This window comes from Ceratotherium simum, chromosome 32 (assembly GCF_057802395.1).
Source record: "Ceratotherium simum simum isolate JZ-2026a chromosome 32, ASM5780239v1, whole genome shotgun sequence".
NCBI classification, from domain to species: domain Eukaryota; kingdom Metazoa; phylum Chordata; class Mammalia; order Perissodactyla; family Rhinocerotidae; genus Ceratotherium; species Ceratotherium simum.
In genome coordinates this window covers 7,635,272-7,654,678 of record NC_141931.1, presented here as the reverse complement: position 1 = coordinate 7,654,678, position 19,407 = coordinate 7,635,272, and the positions used below count along the sequence as shown (strand labels likewise).

Here is a 19,407-nt window from a genome sequence, read left to right as displayed (position 1 = left end):
AAAAATTAAAAAAAAAAAAAAAAAGTTCAAAATATGAAACTATGTAAAAAGAAGGCAGAATTTTATTATTATTGATTTCAGGAGTAGTAAAAATAATTACCTATTCCTTCGTAATATGATTAGAGTTTAATTAATGATACTAATTCAACTGTGATATAATTTATGTGGCATAGTTGTTGCAGGGATTAAATGAGTTAATACCCTAGAACAGTCCCTGGCACATGGTAAGTACTCGATATGTTTCATATGTAACTCAGTGAGTTTCAACCATTGTATTATTGATTATTATTGCTATTAATCTTTATTATAACTGAAAAAGCAAAAGTTTGGATCAAACAAACCTAGAATCAAACTCTGGGTCTAAACTTGAAGCATTCCACATAACTGATTTGAGCCTTGTGTGCTGAGAAACAGTAACCTAGACACATGGTAAAACTGTACAGAACTAAATATACAAACATATATACACATATATACACAAACGAGCAAATGAGCACATGTAAAACTGGTGAAATCTGGAAAAGGTCAATGGCTTGCGTCAATGACGATTTCCTAGTTGTGATATTCTACTACAGTTACACAAGATGCTACCATTGGAGGAAACTGGGTGAAGGGCACACAGGATCTCTCCGTATTATTTCTTACAACATGAGAATCTATAATTATCTCAAAATAAAGTTAAAACAAGAAGAAACTGTGGTAAATATGGTTGTTGTAAGAATTCAGTGGAACAATGTACACGGCAGCATTTAGCCCTGTGGCTGGCAGCGTAGGCGTCCGATAAAAAGTAATGTTCCTGGGCTGTCCCAGTGGCATGGTGGTTAAGTTTGCACAGTCCGCTTTGGTGGCCCGGGGTTTGCAGGTTCAGATCCCAGGCATATTTTCTTCCAAGTAAAATAAATAAACATTTAGGCTGCTGATGAAATATTCAAACACCTAATTAATTTTCAGGGATGTTGAGAAGATGCTCATGACTACTTATAACATGTAAATTATAATTTAGTTAGGAACACATACTTTGAATTACCTATTGAGTAAAATATATTAATTTAGATATTTGGTTTTTGCCCCACTTGCACATTTCACGCAACCATTTTATTCAAATTCTTCACAATGAAATTCTTCCTCATCACTAGTGCCACTTATAGAGTTAGAACGGATCATTCTCACTTCTAGATAAGTTATTTGAGACACAGCATTTTTCTGATATGTGGGAGATGCCTTCACTGAGAATCTGGGTAAAGTTGATCTGTTTTGCATTTGTTCTACAGGATGTTTTTGATCTCCACAACAAAACCACTTACCTACCCCTCTCCAAGGAATAATAACTAACTCTGGTTTAAACTTGTCTCCTTTTTTTTAAAACAAATCTGTCAAGTGATCTCAATAATCCCGCAAAATATGAATTTGGGTTGTATGAGAATTAACTGTGTCTTCTCCATTCAATACATTTTTGTGTAAATGAATAACACAGCAAGTTCTCTATAGGAGATTTTGTAAGGACTTGAATATAAGGAATATCTCTCTTCTGAGAGATCATTTTAAGGTAGAAAAAAACCTCACCTTACTTTTGGGTACATATGATACAAGACACCGTCAAAGATACATGTGAAGAGTTTGAATAAAATTCTTTCATAAATATGTTCCAGTGGAGAAAAAGCAATATTTTTAAATTAGTGTATTCTATATACTGAGAGAAAAGAAAGCAACAGCAAAACTAAAATGTCAAGGGTCACCTGATTAATATGTACAATAATTACAGCAATTTAAAGAAGAGAGCAATCAATAAAGGTTAGAGACAGCTACAATGGAGCTGGCAGGATATGAACTGGGCTGTAAAGGAAGGAAAATAGGGCCTGGAAGGGTGCATTCTAGGTTGGAAAACACCCAAGGTGAAAAGTCAGCAATAATCATGTAAATTTGCAGATTTTTTAAATGCACTAAATTTCTGTAACACTGAAGAAAATACTAGTGAGTACTCAAATTCAAATTTCTGCTTTGTGTGTTTGCATCAGTCATGGTCCAATCTGGAGACAAGAGCTATGCTGTAATGTGAACAAGGAAAGTTTAATATAAATAATAATTAGCAATAATAGGATTATCTATAAAGTGATAAAGAAAAATTTCAAGATACCTAGGGCTGAAGGAGAGAACCTAGAAAAGAAAAAACCTTGGAAGAGGGGCTCCCTCCCCAAGACTAGGATTCAAAGCTCATGGGAGAAGATGTCATTACAACCCACTAGATGGCTGGGTTTCCCTGGGCCAGAGCTTGTCCACCAGCACTGGGCCAGCACGAAACATCCCTCCAGGATGCAGGTGGGCAGGAAACCACGGCTGGGACTATCAAGTGGGAAATGTTTCTTCTCCAGGGTGTGCCTGGAGGTCAAGGCTGGGAAGCTGACTTCTAGGGTGCCTGAGAGGCTCACTCCGAATCTACCTAGAGTTGTGTAGCGGAAACTCAAAAGGAAGCTGTCCACTAGGGTGCCACTATAACTCGATGCTTCCCATACGTGCTGCTAGCAATCCCATGAGAAGCAGGAAGAAGCATATGAAAAACACCAGAACAAGGAAGAGACACCCCTTCCTCCTGCAGTGTCCCTCTAGTACCCCCTCCTGTCAAAGCTTAACGATGTCCCAGAAGCAACAAAGAAATATTTAAAGGGCCCACCTTCCGCAGTGGTTAAGTGCGCACACTCCGCTTCGGCGGCCCGGGGTTCGCAGGTTTGGATCACCGACTTGCCGCTTGTCAAGCCATGCTGTGGCGGCGTCCCATATAAAGTAGAGGAAGATGGGCATGGATGTTAGCCCAGGGCCAATCTTCCTCAGCAAAAGAGAGGAGGATTGGCATTGGATGTTAGCTCAGGGCTGATCTTCCTCACAAAAAAACAGAAAAATAAAGGGCCCACCTTCATTTTCACAAGGGAGGCAAAGAAGTATGGATTTGGAGCTGAGAGGCAATACAATGATACCTGGCTCAATCCTCTATACACAGATTAAAGTGTGTGTGGGGAGGGAGAGTAGACGTTTCTCTGCTTTTTACGGGGAGGGAGGTTATCTCTCTGCTTTTGTTTTGGTGTAGCTTTCTGTTGTCTGGCAGTGTGGGGACACAATGAAAAATATTTAACTAGTGATTAGTGAAGGTAAAGCATTTACTAACGTGGATACGAAAGGAAGATACTATTAAATCAAAGGCGGTATTTACAACGTTTGCCTGTTTTAACAGTATCTAACCTAGATCCAAAATCTCAGCTGGAGGACATTAAGTCAAAGTTCTAAGTTCAACAGATGACAAACGGAGAACATTCTTACCTATCAAAAGGACTCTCTTAACTTCATCCTCCTCACAAGTGTATGGTATTTACAAAAAGAGGACAGAGATAGATTGCTGTGTTCTAGCATTAAAAAATAGTAATAATCCCTAAAAGTGCAAAAACAATACAAAGTACATAGTGGGCAAAATTTGTAGGGGCTAAGCAAGGTGTTTATAGTACGAGGAACTAACTGCAGAGAGATGCAAAGGAGCTGTAACATTTTTAAATTGGTTATTGAAGAGAGGCAGAGTCAAGATGGCGGCGTAGGCAGACTCTGAACTCACCTGCTCCCGTGGACACAGCCAATTTACAACTACTCGTGGTAAAATTACCCCTGAGACAGAACTGAAAACTGGATAAGAGGAACTCCTGCAACAACGAACAATCCTAACTGGGGTAGAAGAGGCAGAGACTCCCTTCTGGAGAGGAAAAACACCGCCTTCACAAGCCGCCAGCTTCACGGCCGCCGGGAGCAGCGCACAGGTACGCAGCCTCCCTGGAGGCGCGGGGCCCTGAGCCGGGGAGCGCTCCCGCTGGGGGCATATTGTGGACCCAGCACAATCGACACCAGCGGCATAATATCTGACTGTGCCTGCTACTAAAGCATTGGGTAGCACCCCCAGAAAACCCGGTTCACAAAGAAACTAAAACTGGCTCTTAAAGGGCCCGCGCACAAACTCACCCATTCCAGAAAGCATCCTAAAATCACCAGAAAGAAAGGTGCACAGTGCTGGGGTGAAAAGAGACTCACCTAATAGGCCCTGAGTGCATCTTGGTGAGGGGTGAGACCTCTCCAGGGACTGGGACATTGGCGGCGGCCATTGTTGTGGCCTGGTGTGAGCGGGCTGACATAGACGCCATTGGAGTTCTCCCTGAGGCCTGCTAGCCCAGGGTCTGCTCCACCCACTAGAGCACCGATTTAATCCAGCTCAGCCAGGGCAGGCAGCCCACCCTAGAGACTGGCCCCACCCAACAACAAGCCCTCAGGCAACGTGTGGGCCTGCATAGATTGGGGACTGGATTCTCTGCAGCCTGGCAACTGAGCCGACTTGAGTGGGGCAGGGTGTGCATAAGGAGCGGGTGGAGAGTGTGGGGTGGTGGCGGAGTGTGTGGGGCTCCCGCCGTGGAGAGACTGGGTCCGCTTGGGGGTCGGGGCACTCATACCGGGCAGGACTGTGTTGACTGTGTGTGTGGACCTGTGGGCAACAGGGCTTGTCAGCTGCAGAAGACTTGTGCTTCTCAAAGACCCACATAGGAGGTTTGCCCCACCTTCCAAAGCCTGAAACAATTGGGTGCTCCTGTGCCTGAGGCCAGCCCCACCCAGCTGCAATCCTCAGAGAGCTGACAAGAGACCTAATAGGCTAGAGGCTTGCAGCAATTGTAAGGCCCTGAGCCTAACAACCTGCCACGCTGGGGGCCTACTCACTTAAAAGAAATACTGCAACACAAATGTGGTATTAGAACTTACAACCAACTGTGCTGGGGCTCCCCACACCTGATAAAGAGACTGAAGGGCCCACAACAACTACAAACAGCTGAGCATTACAACAGCTGGCCAGGAGCATAACTCAGCCTCCCTGGGCGCCTATAGGGACAGCTAACAGGCCACAATAGAAGGACACACGTAGCCCACACAGGGGTCACCCCTGGAACACTGAGAACTGAGGGAAGCACACAGGAAACCTCCTAAGGCATCACTTACATAAGGTCACCTATCCAAGAGCAGGAGACGTAGCTGACCTACCTAATACGTAGACACAAGCACAGGGAAAGAGGCAAAATGAGGAGGCAAAGGAATACATTCCAAGTAAGGGAACAGGACAAAACCCCAGAAAAGGAACTAAGTGAAACAGAAATGAGCAACCTACCTGACAGAGAGTTCAAACTAAGAGTGTTAAGGATGCTCACTGATCTGGGGAGAAGAATAGATGAACTCAGTGAGAATGTCAACAAAGAAATGGAAGATATAAAAAAGAACCAATCAGAAATGAAGAATACAATACTGGAAATGAAAAATTCATTAGAGGGACTCAAAAGCAGAGTAGAGGATACAGAAGAACGGATCTGTGAGCTGGAAGAAAGACTAGAAGAAATTACCCAAGGTGAACAGGTAAAAGAGAAAAGAGTTAAAAAGACTGAGGACAGTCTAAGGGACCTCTGGGACAACATCAAGCACACTAACATCTGTGTTATAGGTGTCCCGGAAGGAGAAGAGCGAGACAAGGGGGCAGAGAATCTATTTCAAGAAATAATAGATGAAAACTTCCCTAACCTAAGGAAGGAAACAGACATCCAGGTACAGGAAGCACAGAGAGCCCCAAACAAGATAAACCCAAAGAGGCCCACACCAAGACACATCATAATCAAAACGTCCAGAATTAAAGATAAAGAGAGAATCCTAAAAGCCGCAAGAGAATGTCAAGTTACATACAAAGGAAACCCCATAAGGCTATCAGCTGACTTCTCAGCAGAAACCTTACAGGCTAGAAGAGAATGGCATGATATATTTAAAGTGCTAAAAGAAAAAAACTTACAGCCAAGAATACTCTACCCAGCAAGGTTATCATTCAAAATGGAAGGAGAGATCAAAATTTTCCCAGACAAGCAAAAATTAAAGGAGTTTGTCACCAAGAAACCAGTGCTACAAGAAATGTTAAAGGGACTGATTTAAGGGGAAAAGAGAAGACCACAAATAGGAAAAATTATCTATTTCCATGATTAGAACGTAATGGATACAAATGCACAAAAAAGAGGTTAGATATGATATCAAAAACATAAAAGGAGTGAGGAGGGGAGTTAAAGAGTACAGCTTTCAGACAGAGGTCAGACTAAAGTGACCATCAATTCTGTATAGAAGAAGTAAGGAACAGAGAAGGACTACTACAACACTGAGGAAAAAAAAACAAAAAAGTTAAAAAATGGCAGTAAGTACATACCTATCAATAGCTACTTTAAACGTCAATGGACTAAATGCTCCAATTAAAAGGCATAGGGTGGCTGACTGGATAAAAAAACAAGACCCATATATATGCTGCATACAAGAGACACACTTCAGACCTAAAGACACTCACAAACTGAAAGTGAAGGGATGGAAAAAGATACTCCACGCAAATGGCAATGAAAAGAAAGCTGGGGTAGCAGTACTCATATCAGACAAAATAGACTTTAAAACAAAAACTGTAAAAAGAGACAAAGAAGGGCATTACATAATGATCAAGGGAACAATCCAACAAGAGGATATAACACTTGTAAATATCTACGCACTCAATGTAGGTGCACCTAAATATATAAAGCAATTATTAACAGACATAAAAACAGAAATAGACAGTAACACAATAATAGTAGGGGACTTTAACACTCCACTTACACCAACGGATAGATCATCCAAACAGAAGATCAATAAGGAAACATTGGCTTTAAACGACACACTACAACAGATGGACCTAGTAGATATATACAGAGCATTCCATCCAAAAACCGAAGAATACACGTTCTTTTCAAATGCACATGGAACATTCTCCAGGATTGATCACATATTAGGCCACAAAACAAGTCTCCATAAATTTAAGAAGATTGAAATAATACCAAGCATCTTTTCTGACCACAACAGTATGAAACTAGAAATCAACTATAGGAAGAAAATCAGAAAAGCCACAAATACATGGAGATTAAACAAAATGCTACTGAACAACGACTGGGTTAACGAAGAAATCAAAGAAGAAATCAAAAAATACCTGGAGACAAATGAAAATGAAAATACGACATGCCAGAATTTATGGGATACAGCAAAAGCGGTTCTAAGAGGGAAGTTTATAGCGATACAGGCCTATCTCAACAAAAAAGAAAAATCTCAAATAAACAATCTAACAATGTACCTAAAGGAACTGGAAAAAGAAGAACAAACCAAGCCCAAAATCAGTAGAAGAAGGGAAATCATAAAAATCAGAGCAGAAATAAAGGAAATAGAGACCAAAAAAAAATAGAAAAAAATAACAAAAACAAGAGCTGGTTCTTTGAAAAGATCAACAAAATTGACAAACCTTTAGCTAGACTCACCAAGAAAAAAAGAGAGAAGGCACAAATAAGTAAAATCAGAAATGAAAGAGGAGAGGTTACAACAGACACCTCAGAAATACAAAAGATTATAAGACAATACTATGAAAAGCTATATGCCAACCAATTCGACAACCTGGAAGAAATGGATAAATTCTTAGAATCATACAACCTTTCAAAACTGGATCAAGAAGAAGTAGAGAATTTGAATAGACCAATCACCAGTAAGGAGATCGAAACAGTAATCAAAAACCTCCCCAAAAATAAAAGTCCAGGACCAGACGGCTTCCCTGGTGAATTCTACCAAACATTCAAAGAAGACTTAATACCTATCCTTCTCAAACTCTTCCAAAAAATTGAGGAGGGGGGGAAGCTCCCTAACTCATTCTACGAAGCTGACATTACCCTGATACCAAAACCAGACAAGGACAACACAAAAAAAGAAAATTACAGGCCAATATCACTGATGAACATCGATGCAAAAATCCTCAAAAAAATACTAGCAAATCGCATACAACAATACGTTAAAAAGATTATACACCATGATCAAGTGGGATTTATTCCAGGGATGCAGGGATGGTTTAACATTCGCAAATCAATCAATGTAATACACCACATTAATAAAATGAAGAACAAAAATCACATGATCATCTCAATAGATGCAGAGAAAGCATTTGACAAGGTACAGCATCCATTTATGATAAAAACTCTGAATAAAATGGGGATAGAAGGAAAGTACCTCAACATAATAAAGACCATATATGAGAAACCCACAGCTAATATCATCCTCAATGGTGAAAAACTGAAAGCTATCCCTCTAAGAACAGGAACCAGACAAGGATGCCCACTGTCACCACTCCTATTTAACATAGTATTGGAAGTCCTAGCCAGAGCAATCAGGCAAGAGAAAGAAAGAAAAGGGATCCAAATTGGAAAGGAAGAAGTGAAACTGTCACTATTTGCAGATGACATGATTTTATATATAGAAAACCCTAAAGAATCCACCAGAAAACGTTTAGAAGTAATAAACGAATATGGTAAAGTTGCAGGATACAAAATCAACATACAAAAATCAGTTGCATTGCTGTACACTAACAACGAAGTAGAAGAAAGAGAAATTAAGAATACCATCCCATTTACAATTGCAACAAAAAGAATAAAATACCTAGGAATAAACTTAACCAAAGAGGTGAAAGAGCTGTACACCGAAAACTATAAAACATTGCTGAAAGAAACTGAAGAAGACACAAAGAAATGGAATGATATTCCGTGCTCTTGGATTGGAAGAATTAACATAGTTAAGATGTCCATACTTCCTAAAGCCATCTATAGATTCAATGCAATCCCTATCAAAGTTCCAACAACATTTTTCACAGAAATAGAACAAAGAATCCTAAAATTTATATGGAACAACAAAAGACCCCGAATAGCTAAAGGAATCCTGAGAAAAAAGAACAAAGCTGGAGGTATCACACTCCCTGATTTCAAAATATACTACAAAGCTATAGTAACCAAAACAGCAAGGTACTGGCACAAAAACAGACACACAGATCAATGGAATAGAATCGAAAGCCCAGAAATAAACCCACACATCTATGGACAGCTAATCTTTGACAAAAGAGCCAAGAACATACAATGGGGAAAAGAAAGTCTCTTCAACAAATGGTGTTGGGAAAACTGGATAGCCACATGCAAAAAAATGAAAGTAGACCCTTACCTTACACCATACACAAAAATTAACTCCAAATGGATTAAAGACTTGAATTTATACCTGAAACTATGAAACTTCTAGAAGAAAACATAGGCAGTACGCTCTTTGACATCGGTCTTAGCAACATCTTTTCAAACACCACATCTGACCGGGCAAGAGAAACAACAGAAAAAATAAACAAATGGGACTACATCAAACTAAAAAGCTTCTGCACAGCAAAGGAAACCATCAACAAAACGAAAAGACAACCTAACAATTGGAAGAAGATATTTGCAAACCATACATCTGATAAGGGCTTAATCTCCAAAATATATAAAGAACTCATGCATCTCAACAACAACAAAACTAACAACCCAATTAAAAAATGGGCAAAAGACCTGAAAAGACATTTCTTCAAAGAAGATATACAGATGGTCAACAGACACATGAAAAGATGTTCAAAATCACTATCAGGGAAATGCAAATCAAAACTACAATGAGGGGCCGGCCCAGTGGCGCAGGCGGTTAAGTGCGCGCGCTCCACTGCAGCGGCCCGGGGTTCGCTGGCTCGGATCCTGGGCGCGCACCGACGTACTGCTTGGCAAGCCATGCTGTGGTGGCGTCCCATATAAAGTGGAGGAAGATGGGCACGGATGTTAGCCCAGGGCCCATCTTCCTCAGCAAAAAAAAAAAAAAAAGGAGGAGAATTGGCGGATGTTAGCACAGGGCTGATCTCCTCACCAAAAAAAAAAAAAAAAAAAAAACAAAACTGCAATGAGATATCACCGCACGCCCGTCAGAATGGCTATAATTAACAAGACAGGAAACAACATGTGTTGGAGAGGATGTGGAGAGAAGGGAACTCTCATACACTGCTGGTGGGAGTGTAAACTGGTGCGGCCACTATGGAAAACAGTATGGAGATTCCTCAAAAAAGCAAGGATAGAACTACCATATGATCCAGCTATTCCACTGTTGGGTATTTATCCAAAGAACTTGAAAACACCAATTTGCAAAGGTACATGCAGCCCTGTGTTCATTGCAGCCTTATTCACAATAGCCAAGACTTGGAAGCAACCTAAGTGCCCATCAAGGGATGGATGGATAAAGAAGATGTGGTATATATACACAATGGAATACTACTCAGCCATAAGAAACGATGAAATCCAGCCATTTGTGACAACGTGGATGGACACTGAGGGTATAATGCAAAGTGAAATAAGTCAGAGGGAGAAGGTCAAATACCGTATGATTTCCTTCAGTAAGTAGTAGATAATAACAACAATAAACAAACACATAGGGACAGAGATTGGATTGGTGGTTACCAGAGGGGAAGGGGGGAGGCAGGAGGGTAAAAGGGATAATTCGGTACATATGTGTGGTGATGGGTTGTAATTAGTATTTTGGTGGTGAACATGATGTAATCTATGCAGAAATAGAAGTACAATGAGGTACACCTGAAATTTTTACAATGTTATAAACCAATGTTACTGCAATAAACAAAAAATTAAAAAAAATAAATAAATAAATAAATAAATTGGTTATCGAAGCCTGCTGTTTCAGAACTAAATATTGTAATCTATATTCCCCTTTCCAGAGGAATGTTAGGAGGCAAAAGTTGGCTATGGGAAATCATGAAAAATAATACACTAATGAGAATGATTTCAGTACAGTATAAATTGCTCACTCACAAGCCAGTTCATTAAGCCATCTTGTATGTAGACTGTGATCTGCATTTCACTGGCTTATTCATTTCATCAGCATTAAATGAGCTCCAGCTAGCTTCTCTGTAGCCTTGCTACACTGAAGGATAAACACATCTGTGATTTTCCTTAAAGATAAAAAATTAAATGCTTTTTTATTCACTATAGCCAAGAAGTGGAAGCAACCCAAGTGTCCATCAACAGATGATTGGAAAAAGAAGATGTGGTATATATATATACAATGGAATACTACTCAGCCATAAAAAAAGACAAACTCATCCCATCTGCAACAACATGGATGGACCTGGAGGGTATTCATGTTACGTGAAATAAGCCAGACAGAGAAAGACAAACACTGTATGACTTCACTCATATGTGGAATATAAATGAACACACGGACAGAGAGAACAGCTTGGTGGTTACCAGGGGGAAGGGAGTTGGGGGGTGGCCACAAGGGGTGAAGGGGCGCATTTATGTGGTGACTGACAAATAATAATGTACAACTGGAATCTCATCAATAAAAAAAATTATTAAAAAAAACAAAAAACTAAATGCTTTTTACCCCCCAACAACCTATTGTCAGAGTCCATCCTGAGGCTTTCTGAGCCTTGGGCCACACAAGTGACCAAGGGTCACTAGCAGTATTTTACATACAGATTTAAATACTTTGATGCTTCAGCAACTTTAAGTTGTTTTGCAATTTTTTTTTTCAATATTTAGATAAGAGTAGCACTGTAAAGCTAAAGTCATATTTTTCCATCATAATCTTATAATCTTTACCTAAGGTATATGTAAGTAACAGGCAGGTGATTTGATCAAGGATTGCAGACGGTAAACAACACTGGCCTAATCCATAAGGAAATGTAACCATGTTGAATAAACAATTCACCCAAAGTTATAATACATTAATCAGAAGATAATTACATGTCATCATCTTGGATTAAGATTTCGTTACTTTATAAGATTACTCAAATCACTGGAATATATGATAGTAATTTTAACTGTGGGTAAAGGTTCCCATCATCATAGTCTGACCCTCAATAATTTTCACCTTGCCTAATAAAACTACCTACTAAAAAATATCTGTCTGTCCTCTCCCCCTCCTTATTCTTTCCTCCCTACCACTAACCGATAAGCTTCTTAAAATAATACTTAGTAATAATTACCAGTATTATTTCCTAGTAGTATTAATATACCTAATACTTGCAGAGCTATGGTAAGTGCTTCACAATTATCTCATTTAATGCTCTCCACAGGTAGGTGATATCGCTGGCTCCATTTTACAGAAGGAAATAGATTTAGCCTAATAAGTGGCATATTCAGGACTTCAATTCTAGCCTATGCTTACCATAATAATCCCATAATTTAAATCTTCTACTCAAAAACCTTCCAGGGCTATCTTTAAGAGAAAAGTTAAATGTCTAACCTGACACCCAAATTACAGATGGATCCAATATTTCAAATATATACTAGAGGAAGATTTCATAGAATATTTTTATCATAGAGTTAAAAGCTCTTCTTAGCATGACAAAGAACTTAGAAACCATAAAAGGCAATGACTGATAGACTTAAAACAAAATTTCCACGCATCAAAAAAATCAAAAAAGTTTGCAGAGAAACTGCTAAAACTTACCAAATAAAAATAAAAGATGAACAAACCAACAGAAAAATGGGCAATGGCACGTGAATAGGCAAATAATGGCAGAAGAAATAGATGGCCCCAAAATATCAATACACAAAGCAATGTTCAATCTAACCAATAATTCTAAATTCTGGACAAGCATTCCAGGCAGAGGGATAGGACAATACAAAAAAACTTAAATCTCTAAGACAGGGTGTGCCTGCAGTGTCTGAGGAAGGGCAAGGAGTCCAGTATGACAAGACTAGAGGGAGGAAGAGGGGGAGTTATAAGAGATGATATAAGAGAGGAAATGGGAAATCAGAACATGCAGGGCCTTGTAGGACAAACATTGCAAAGAATTTAACTTTTATTTTAGAGGGAAGAGCCATTGTACGGTTTTAAGGAGTACAGCAATCCCCCCATTATCCGTGGTTTTAGTTATCCTCAGTCCAAAAATACTAAATGGAAAATTCGAGAAATAAACAATCCATAAGTTTTAAATTGTGCACCATTCTGAGCAGCATGATGAAATCTCACACAGTCCTACTCTATCCCACCCGGGACGTGAATCACCTCTCTGTTCAGTGTCTCCACAATGTGCACACTACCCACTCGTTAGTCACTTAATAGCCATCTTGGTTATCAGATCAACTGTCACGGTATTGCAGTGCTTGTGTTCAAGTAATCCTTATTTTACTTAATAATGGCCTCAAAGCACAAGAGTAGCGATGCTGGCAATTCAGATATGCCAAAGAGAAGGCGTAAAGTGCTTCCTTTATGTGAAAAGGTGAAAGTTCTCGATTTAATAAGAAAAAGAATTGTATGCTGAAGTTGCTAAGCTCTATGGAAACTTTTATTACAGTATATTGTTATAATTGTTCTATTTTATTGTTATTGCTGTTAATCTACTGTGCCTAATTTATAAATTAAACTTTACAAGAAGTATGTATGTAGACGAAAAAACATAGTATATATAGGATTTGGTACCATTTGTGGTTTCAGGCATCCACCAGGGGTCTTGGAATACATCCCCTTTGGATAAGGGGGGACTACTGTAATATGATCTGACTTACACTTTAAGAGCATCACTCTGGCTGCTGAATTTAGAAGAGACAGCAGGGGAGCAAGGGCAGAGGCAGAGAACCACGTTAGAGGGTCAATGCAGTGATCCAGGCAAAAGATGATGGCGGCGTGCACCCAGGTGGTAGCTGGTGGAAATTACGAAAAGTAGTCAAATTCTGTATAGATTTTGAAGGAAGAGTTAATTATGAATTTCTGAGAGACTGAATGAGGGGTATGATAAAAAGAAAAGAATCACACATGACTTCAAGATTGTTTGAAGTTGCCATCAGTGTGACGGGGAAGTCCAGTTTTAGACATATTAAGTTCAAGATATCTATTAGATATCCAGGTGGAGATGTGGTGGGCAGCTGGATACAAGAGTCAGGAGCTCAGCAGAGCAACTCGGGCTGAAGATACACATTTAGGAGTCATTGGCATATGGATGGTGTTTAAAGCCATGAGCCTGGATGAGATCCCCAGGGGCGTGAGTATAGACATAGAAGAGAAGAGGAGACAAAGACTGAGCCCTGGGGTCTCCCTGGTTAAGAGATATGGAGGAGAAGAGGGACCAAGAACCACTCAGAGAGGAGGAGCACCAGGAGTGTGATGTCCTGGAAACCAAGTAGGGCAAGAAATAATGAATGATGCACTGTGTCAAAAGCCATTGACAGGGCAGGTAGAAGAAGGACTGAGAATCGCCCACTGGATTTAGCAACGCAGAGCTTACCAATTGTGGCACCGTGATGAGTGAAGAGGACTGGATAAACAGCACTAAAAACATAAAGAGACATGTTGGAAATGGCACATGTAGATAACTCTCACAAAGACAGACAACCGCTACAATCTCTTACAAAAGACAATTGATGTTTGTAAGGGAAGGGTTATAGGATAAAGAAGTTTTTTTTTATTTATTTATTTTTCCCCCCAAAGCCCCAGTAGATAGTTGTACGTCACAGCTGCACGTCCTTCTAGTTGCTGTATGTGGGACGTGGCCTCAGCATGGCCGGAGAAGCGGTGCGTCGGTGCGCGCCCGGGATCCAAACCCGGGCCGCCAGTAGTGGAGCGCGCGCACTTAACCACTAAGCCACTGGCCGGCCCAGAAGTTTTTTTAAGATGAATAAAAATAGCGTATTTGTGTGCTAATGGCATTGATTTACTAGGGAGAGAAATTCTGATGACGTAAGAGAGGGAGGGATTTGCTGGAGTTCTGTCCTTCAGGAGATGAGAAGGAATGGGGTCTGGTGCACGAGGGGTGGGATGGCATTAGATAAATGTGTGGATGGTTCACCTATGGTTCCAAGGAAGAAGGCAGAGAATGGGGGGAAATGTGGCAATTCCCTTATGATCGCTGCAGTATTTTCAATAAACTCTGAAATATGGTCATCTGCTCAGAGTGAGGAGAGGGAAGAAACTGTCTACATTTGAAAGAAAAGGCCGTATAGAGTCATCTGGGAAAATGAATAAAGCAGGGAAATCATAAATTGGTATTTTTTTGGCATTATGAAAATTCAAAGCTTGCATTCCCTTTGATCCAGTAATTCGCTCATTCAGTCACTCATTCATTACACTTCTAAGTAGCCTGGAGGGCCACCTGCAGGATCTATATCCAATTGCTGTTTAATCTAGAAAGAGAAACCGGAAGGGACAGAAAACAATTGCTTTCATTTTTGCTATATATATTTCCTCATTGCTTCAGTTTTCACAAAATAAACATTACTTTTATAATTTTAAAAATTTTACTTCTGGGTAATAATCGGATGTAAACCTTTTCCCAATAGTATAGCTCACAACGTCCCCTCAATTCTGTTCCAGCCACAGAGCACTACTGCTTGCTAGACCCTGATAGTACAACTGCATCCACGCAATCTGACACCAGTTCACCAGGTAATTAACTTCCTGGTGATTGCTGCTGCTGTCATATTCCCCTCCTCCAGGACCCCCGAGATTGTCTGAAAGACAAAACAAGCATAGTAACATTCTTACCTCAAAGTTTCATGAATAGGTTTAACATAACACACTTGACAACATTTTAAGGGGTGTGTGTAGGAAGCTGGCAAACTCCTAACTTAATCTCTCATTTCAAAATTCCTCCTGATCCTTTTCCGACCTCACTCCACAGAAACTGAGTGCTTATCTCATCTGGGGCACTGTGAAGAACTGGGATACAATGCTGAGGAGGAGGGGAAAAAGCCACGTCATGCCCCAGTGTAGTGTAGGAGACAGGCATTAGAAACTGTGAAAAGAAATGTGAAATTTTAACTGTGAAAAGTGGCTGTGGCACCATGAAAGTGTTAACACTGGGCTGTGAACAATTTCAGGGAAAACCGCCCAGGGGAAGTGACAATCGTGCTGAGATGTGAGGGAGGTAGAGAAGCTAACAGGGGGTGACAAAGTGGGGAGTAGAAAAGAACCGCACTTACAAAGGCCCTGAGCCAAATGATGTAAATACAAATCCCAGTTCTGCAACTGTGAATTAGTTAACGTCTCTGTGCATACAATTTTTAATCTGTAAAACAGGTATAGTACTAACCTTACAGGACTGTAATAAATGACTTATTTGTAAAGCTTAGAATGATGCCCCACTAAGGTGTACAACCTATATAAGCACTTTTTAAATAAAAATAAATTCCAAATTAAATAGTAAAATATATGAGCATGCCCAAGCATCAAGGAGACAGATTACAAAATGCAAGTTGATGCTGCTGGAATACATCAAGGGGGAAAAAAGCCTTTCCACAATAGGCAACAAAGACAGGCAATGATGGACCCCATGTATTGGGTAAAGAGTGAACTAGAGAGATGAGAAATGAAGAGAGTGATCACACACCCCTGACCCGGGTCAGTCTAGACATTTACATAGTAAGGAATAGTGCGGAAGAAAAGAAAAATAACAAAATGGTCCCTATTCTCAAACAGCTTAACAATTTTCAAGATAAACATAATGCAACAAATACTTGCAAGAAGCATCAATAACTTCGATTTTGGTGATATGAACATTATGTATTCATTGACAAACTTCTGACAATATTGGCTTATGTCAACTATATGCTAACACACGGTCCTGTTTCAAAATTGAACCTGAGGCTACAGAGAACCAATCATTTGTCATTAACACTAAACATGCTGAAATGGTTGTGGACACATCTTACAAAGTGCTTCAAGTGACACAGAAAAATAATATTAATCCCTCTACTGAGATAACTATATATGCTTCTCACTTCCCTCCAGACTACCAATGTTACACATAATAAAAAACACTGGAGACGATCAGCTATCCCATGCTGGAGCTGCCTTACTAAAACAAAATGACTGAGGACAGATCTGACAACAAATGCTCATTCAAATTACTCAGTCATTCTGGATCTTGGGGCCCCTAACTCTTGACACGACAGTGGAAAATGGCTCATATCTCACAGGATAGGATCAATTTTGTCATCATAAGTACTGTTACCCTCATTCTTTTGGCAAAACTAAATCTCGGGGAACCCGACTAGATCCAGAGTTGGCGGCAAAATCAGCAAGCTACATAATTCATCTCAAGAAGTGGTATTTTTTTTTTTAAAAACAGATCTTGCTTTTGAACCTTTTAACATCAGATCTCCCTGCAATTTTTCTAAGAGTTTTTGATATAATTAACATATTCATAAGAAAAACGTTGAGAATTCTTGTTTACAAATTCCTGTTTACAGTTTAGTGCATAAAATTTTTTGATAGACTTTTCTGTTCCACTTCAAAGTTATACAGTTCTATTGGAATACAAATGATTCTGGGATTTGAAACTTAATAACGACATCCTTTACACAAGGACACAACATTCTCAGAAGTCAGAAAAACTCTATCAGTCAAGAACTAATACCAAAACGTCACAAAAAGGCTTTACCATTTGGTATGGACCATTTCACAAAATTCATCTTTATCATAAAAATTATCTTCTGAATCATTTAGGTGGAATGGGGGAAGGGAACAAGAAGTAATGAAGAAAAAAGAAGTCAGGAAACATTATTTCCTACCTAGATGAGATAAGGTCATAACGCTTTGTAAAAGACGAAAATAAGCAGAGTTGTCACATTTGTCAAACAATAGAAAACTGTCTTTTCATCAAGAATACTATCAAGCATAGACACACCATCTGCACTACAACAAAAGCAACCCAAGGGCAAAGCAAAAAGTAAAAGCCTCTAACTTACGCAAATGCTGTGGCTCAGAAAGCCTCAAGAGAATTAGGCAGACACAGGATGTGAACTGTGATTTTACTAACTCATACTGGACTGAAGACGATTCATACTTGCTTAGGTAGACTGAAGCCTGAATGAAAATAACAATGCATAACGCAATTTAAAGTTACTGGAGGGCCAAATCGAAGTGATGAGTAGATAATTCAAAGTAGCAACGATCAGTAGAGAGGAGACTCCAACAGTCTGATGGAGAAGTGGCTATGGTCACCTGAGCAGCGTGATAAAAAGGAAGGGAAGCTGGGAAGGTGGGATGTTGGGGGAGGGGTGGAATATTTAGTAGTAGAGGAATGAATCTTCAGATTAAAGGATCAATATGACACTAAGACTATTCACACACTTGGAAAACCATGTACCCATGCACCTGAATAACAAAATCATGTGTGGAAGGAGGACGTGCAGCTTCATGGGTTCCACGTTTAGTCTGAGCTGATGATGGAACACTAGGTGAGGCAGATATGTACAAGATTACTAGCTAATACTACTAAACTGGGGGGAAGGAAGATATCTCATTTTAAGTAAACTATTGAATTATAAACATATATTAGGTATTCACAGAACATTAAGACAGTACTAAGACCTAATATGAAGCGTTCTACAAAGAATCTAGCCCATATCTTAGGCAATGACACTGCCATATGGTCAAACTCAGCATCAGCAATACTACATATAGTATTGAGGAAAACGTAAGGAACAAAAAAAATCAGGACCCAGAAGAGTCTATTTCAGAGCAAAAATTTACTAAACAGAGGAAAATTTTTTGCTGTCTTAAAGAAAAAAAAAGGCTAGAATTAAAAAAAAATAATAACAGGAAACTTATATGCACTTATACTTATTTTATCTTTTCTTCCTTTTTTTGTTTTTTCTGGTGAGGAAGTTTGGCCATAAGCTAACATCTGTTGCCAATCCTCCTCTTTTTTTGTTTTTTTTTTAAATTTTTTTTTGCGAAGAAGATCAGCCCTGAGCTAACATCCATGCTAATCCTCCTCTTTTTGCTAAGGAAGACCGGCTCTGAGCTAACATCTATTGCCAATCCTCCTCCTTTTTTTTTCCCTCCCCAAAGCCCCAGTAAATAGTTGTATGTCATAGTCCTTCTAGTTGCTGTGCCAATCCTCCTCTTTTTGATGAGGAAGATTGTTGCTGAGCTAATATCTGTGCCTATCTTCCTCTATTTTGTGTACAGGACACTGCCACAGCATGGCTTGATGAGCAGTGCATAGGTCCGTGCCTGGGATCCAAATCTGCGAACCCTGGGCTGCCAAAGTGGAATGAGCAAACTTAACCACTACGCCACCGGGCAAGCCCCCATCTTATACTTATTTTAAATACCCAGCAGGAACCAGGGCTAACTAGAATCTCAACTCCTGACTTGAGAAATGTTTTAACTAAAACTAATACAGAATTTCACACATTCCTCCCCTCCACCTCCACAGCACTTTTGTAGAAATACATCTATGCCATAATCAAGGTAAAAGGTTTCAACATACATATTGTAGATATTCCGAAAATTCAAGGAAAAAAGACAACAAAGTATAGATCATAGATCCATCTATATAAATTGTAAAGAAATCTTTGTTTAGGACAATTTATTTTCTATTGTTTTTTCACTGTATTCAGACAAATATAAATTACTGTTATTAAACCAAAGGAAATTAATGCTAAAATATGACATTCTCAAAATAATGTCTCTAAAATGTGAAACGTTTCAAAAATACAGAAGCATAAAGAAGTGAAG

At 39.5% G+C, this 19,407-nt stretch overlaps 1 protein-coding gene across 7 annotated transcripts in view; it reads right to left on the bottom strand.

Annotated features, from left to right (window-relative positions):
- Positions 1-19,407, bottom strand: part of MPP7 (MAGUK p55 scaffold protein 7) — a 264,230-nt gene that overhangs the window by 147,102 nt on the left and 97,721 nt on the right. For 3 of the 7 annotated variants that reach the window (XM_087420719.1, XM_087420725.1, XM_087420724.1), the window contains exon 1: positions 4,063-4,172. The exons of the other annotated variants lie outside the window; for them this stretch is intronic. In XM_087420719.1, coding sequence (XP_087276845.1) covers positions 4,063-4,120 — 58 coding nt within the window. In that variant the 5' untranslated portion in view covers positions 4,121-4,172. Of the gene's footprint in view, positions 1-4,062; positions 4,173-19,407 lie in introns of those variants that run through there. 7 annotated transcript variants of the gene reach the window in all.